Raw genomic sequence first — 3,949 nt, forward strand, 5'->3', positions numbered from 1 at the left:
GCTCGTCAAGTATTTTATGTACAAGATGCAAAAGATAAATATTGATTTACTGTCATCAAAACAAAATCTAGAGACTTATATGATATGAGAAACTAGGTGGAGGATGATGACGATGACACTTATACACAATGTATGCCCTACAATTTTGTACCAGCTGATGATTTAAATGCTACGACGACGTTGGTTAGGACAGAATTTGAAGGAAACACTACTGCTTGATTGTTACTGATAATAATTATTTATGATGTATATATTTTGTATTAATTATTGTGTTATTTTACTCCATATATTAACTGATTCTACCTTTTATTTATATAAATGCTAGGTGACATCATGCGTCGCAGGGGACGATATGCTGGTGTGCAGTTCCAGTTTTCACAGACCGAGGTCGGTACGTCTTCTTTAACACAGCAGCCTGAGGCCAGTTCAGCTGCACAGCATTCTAAGCCCTGTCCTTCATCATCAGCACAGCACGATCCTCTTGTTCATCAGCCAGATGATGAGATACATGTGCAGGGTATATATTATCTTTCATGTAATTTTATTTTTATTTTATTTTATATATATTTATGATATAGTTACTTTTATGTATTTTTTGTAGACGGATCCGGAAGAGTACGCCCCAGACGCGGACCCACAGTAGTACGAGATGTATGGCAGATGCGTGAGGGCAAGAGAATTGTTGTGGAGTGCAATCAGCTAGGTCAGTCAATTAAGAAAGCTACCTGCTTATTGACTTTATTTTTGGGGACTGTTGCTCGGAGGCCTCAGCTATGTCCGTTGGGCTATGCAAAATGGAATGACATGCTTCCAACGTACAAAGTTGAGCTCCTCTGAGTTATAGAGGTAATGAATTGATATTCATACTGTATATTAATTATTAATCACTTATATAATTTATTTCATTTAACTTTTTTTTTTTTATAGAGCAAGTTTGTTCTCCCTCCATCCACTCATGATTTTATAATGAAGTCTCTCAACCGCAAATGAAAAGAATATAGAGCACAATTGAAGAGGGACTATATGAGACAGGGTATGACAGAGGAGGAGGTTGCTAGGAATTGTCCTCCTGATGTACCTCCTCATCAGTGGATGGAGTTGGTTCATTATTGGTTCTCCGAGAGGGCACAGGTATATTATCTGCTCATTATCTTTTCTTTTAAATATTTTATAAAAATATTGATTTATATTATATATTATATATTATACATATAACAAGTTATTTACTTTATTTTACAGACTTATTCTGCTATTGGTAGAGCTGCACGAGCAGCTCAGTCTGTTCCTCATACATCGGGGTCGAAGAGTTATGCACGACTCCGACAGGAGTTTGTATGTTTCTTAAACTTTCATAATTAACTTTTAATTTTTATATTAAAATATTTATATAACTAATATCATTATGTATCGTGGACCATGTCTGTATCATGATACTTATATATTTTTTTAAATTATTATAATTATTTTCTTAAAATTAAAATTATTTGTGTAGGTGGATGAGCATGGGAGGGAACCCGGTAAAGTGGAGTTTTACCGGATGACTCATACTCATCAGGATGGTACTTTTGTTCGAGATGAGTCGAGAGATTTATATGTACGGTATTATTAATATTCTATTTTTTACAATAATTTTAATTTAATTTTGTTTGCTATTAATGTATAACTCTTGTTTTCAAAATAAATACAGGAGAGGGCTACATCTCTCATTGCAGAGCGTGACGACGAGTCCGCAGCATCTACGCAGCAGAGCCGTATCGAGGCCGAGGTGTTCACAGAGTTGATGGGACCAGAGCGCTACGACCGAGTGAGGAGTTATGGAGTAGGAGTCACCCCCACTCAGTTATCCGAGGTTAGTAGATATACGCAGTATGCTGCAGCAGATGCTCAGGATTCACGTGTTCTCAAACTCGAGACGGAGATACAGGAGATTAGACAGAGTCGTACCGCTGAGATGGAGGAGATGCGACAGAGCCATGCCGAGATGTAGGCCATGAGGGGACAGATTGATCGGCTTACATCTTTATTAGAGATGTATGGCCCATCTCAGGTAAATACAGATTATTAAATATATATTTTTATATTAATTTAATGATCTATATATTTTTATTTATAGATATGCAAATCATGCTTTTGATATGTTTCTTGTAGGCTCTTGACACATCAGGCACCCGTCGAGACAGCGGCACGTCACATGGAGACAGCGACGATCATCCGTCTGCAGATTGATATTATTTTATTTTTATTGTATTCTTATATTTATTTATATTACTCTTGATTGTAATGGACGATTAGTATTTTATTTTTATTTATATAAAATAATATCTTTTGGTTTGGTTAAATTTGCTATTGAAGTTTACTTTTGGTGTGAATGGTGGTGATTGTACAGGTTTATGTTTGAATAATTGATATAATTTTATACAGGAATGTATGTATTCTTTTTTTTTGTATATAAAATCTGTATATTTTTTTTTCTGTTATAAAACTTAACAATGCTTATAAGCATCGTTAATACACTGTTTAACGACGCTTATAAGCGTCACTAATGACTTAACTGCCGACGCTTCGAAAAGCGTCTTGGTAGAGTGGAGGACGCGTTATTTTTAATGACGCTAAAAAGCACCGTTAAAAGATAATTTTATGATACTTTAAAGCGTCGTGGAAAATTATTGCGATGCTTTTAAAAAGCGTCGGCGCTTTTTGTCTCCACTCATAGACGACGCTTTCGCGATGCTTTTTGAAGCATCGTAAACCTTATTGACGATGCTTATTAGCGTCGTAAAATGCCTTCTATAGCGTCGCCTTTTATCATTTTCACTGTAGTGATAGGATCCGATGGTCGAAAGTCATCCCGACTGTAGGTCGAGCGTGCACGTCGGTTTGGATGTCGGCCAACCTCTGAACGTAGCATGTCAACACGATCATTTCATAGAGTCTGATAGTCGAGTAACGTCCGACGTATCCGATAGTCGAGTAGCATCCGACGTATCCGATAGTCGAGTAACGTCCGACGTATCCGGATAAGATAACGACGACAAGTCGAATATCCGTTGTCCGGGCCCTGGTCGGGCATAGCACGTCGGCACGATCATTCCGTAGAGTCTGATAGTTGAGTGGCGTCTGACGTATTCGGATAGGATAACGATGACAAGTCGAATATCTGTTGTCTGGTCGTGACCAAATCGGCATGTCGAAAGTCGAATACCCGTTGCCCAGACCTTGGTCGGGTAGGTACGTCGTGCTGCATGATAAACCATAGATTCGGCATAGATTCGGCATAGATTCGGCGATCAAGACGTAGATTCAGCGTAGATTTGGCGGAGATTCGACGATCGACGATCGAACCACAGATTCGACGATCGGGCCACATTGGTCGAGGCCTTTTGCCTTCAGAGGTCGAAGCCGTCGTAGATATTTCGCTCCTTCGATCTCTATCAGGATCTGCACACGAGGAGCAGAAAGAGGGGTGCAGAAGTCATACCTGCGATGCGTCGGTCTCGGACTCCATCGTCGAGACGAGATCCGTCTATCGGTGGGGCCTGCTGGGTTCAGTAGGAGCCCGATTTTTCTTTCGCTTCTCCTTCTGGCCCGTGCCCTCAGTCAGGCGCCGGTCAGAAGCTCCTTCGTCCGCGTGCATGTTTTATACGCGCGCTCGAGTAATTCGGCATACGTCCGGGGGAGGATCTTGTCCAAAGAATATGTGAATCGGGACCCTCTTAGCCCCCTCTTCATAGTCGAGATAGCCATATCTTCGTTGAGGTTCCGGACCTCAAGTATGGCTGCATTGAATCAGGCCACAAAGTGTCGGAGTGTCTCATTTTCTCCCTACTTGAGGGAGAAAAGACTATTCGAGGATCGTGGTGGCTTCCAGCTGGTGCTGAAACGGGCCACGAAAGAATGCTCGAGCTGCCCGAAGGAGTGGATACATCCTGAGCGGAGGCCAGAGTACCAG

At 40.6% G+C, this 3,949-nt stretch overlaps 1 protein-coding gene across 1 annotated transcript; it reads left to right on the plus strand.

Moving 5' to 3' along the window:
• The first annotated feature begins 934 nt into the window (after positions 1-934).
• On the plus strand, positions 935-1,987 carry LOC140855210 (uncharacterized). Its single transcript, XM_073251086.1, has 4 exons — positions 935-1,131; positions 1,240-1,332; positions 1,493-1,594; positions 1,688-1,987. The coding sequence occupies exons 1-4, from the start codon at positions 1,024-1,026 to the stop codon at positions 1,985-1,987; spliced, it is 603 nt and encodes a 200-aa protein (XP_073107187.1). The 5' UTR covers positions 935-1,023.
• The last annotated feature ends 1,962 nt before the right edge of the window (positions 1,988-3,949 follow it).

Source organism: Elaeis guineensis, chromosome 2 (genome assembly GCF_000442705.2).
Source record: "Elaeis guineensis isolate ETL-2024a chromosome 2, EG11, whole genome shotgun sequence".
In the NCBI taxonomy this organism is placed as follows: domain Eukaryota; kingdom Viridiplantae; phylum Streptophyta; class Magnoliopsida; order Arecales; family Arecaceae; genus Elaeis; species Elaeis guineensis.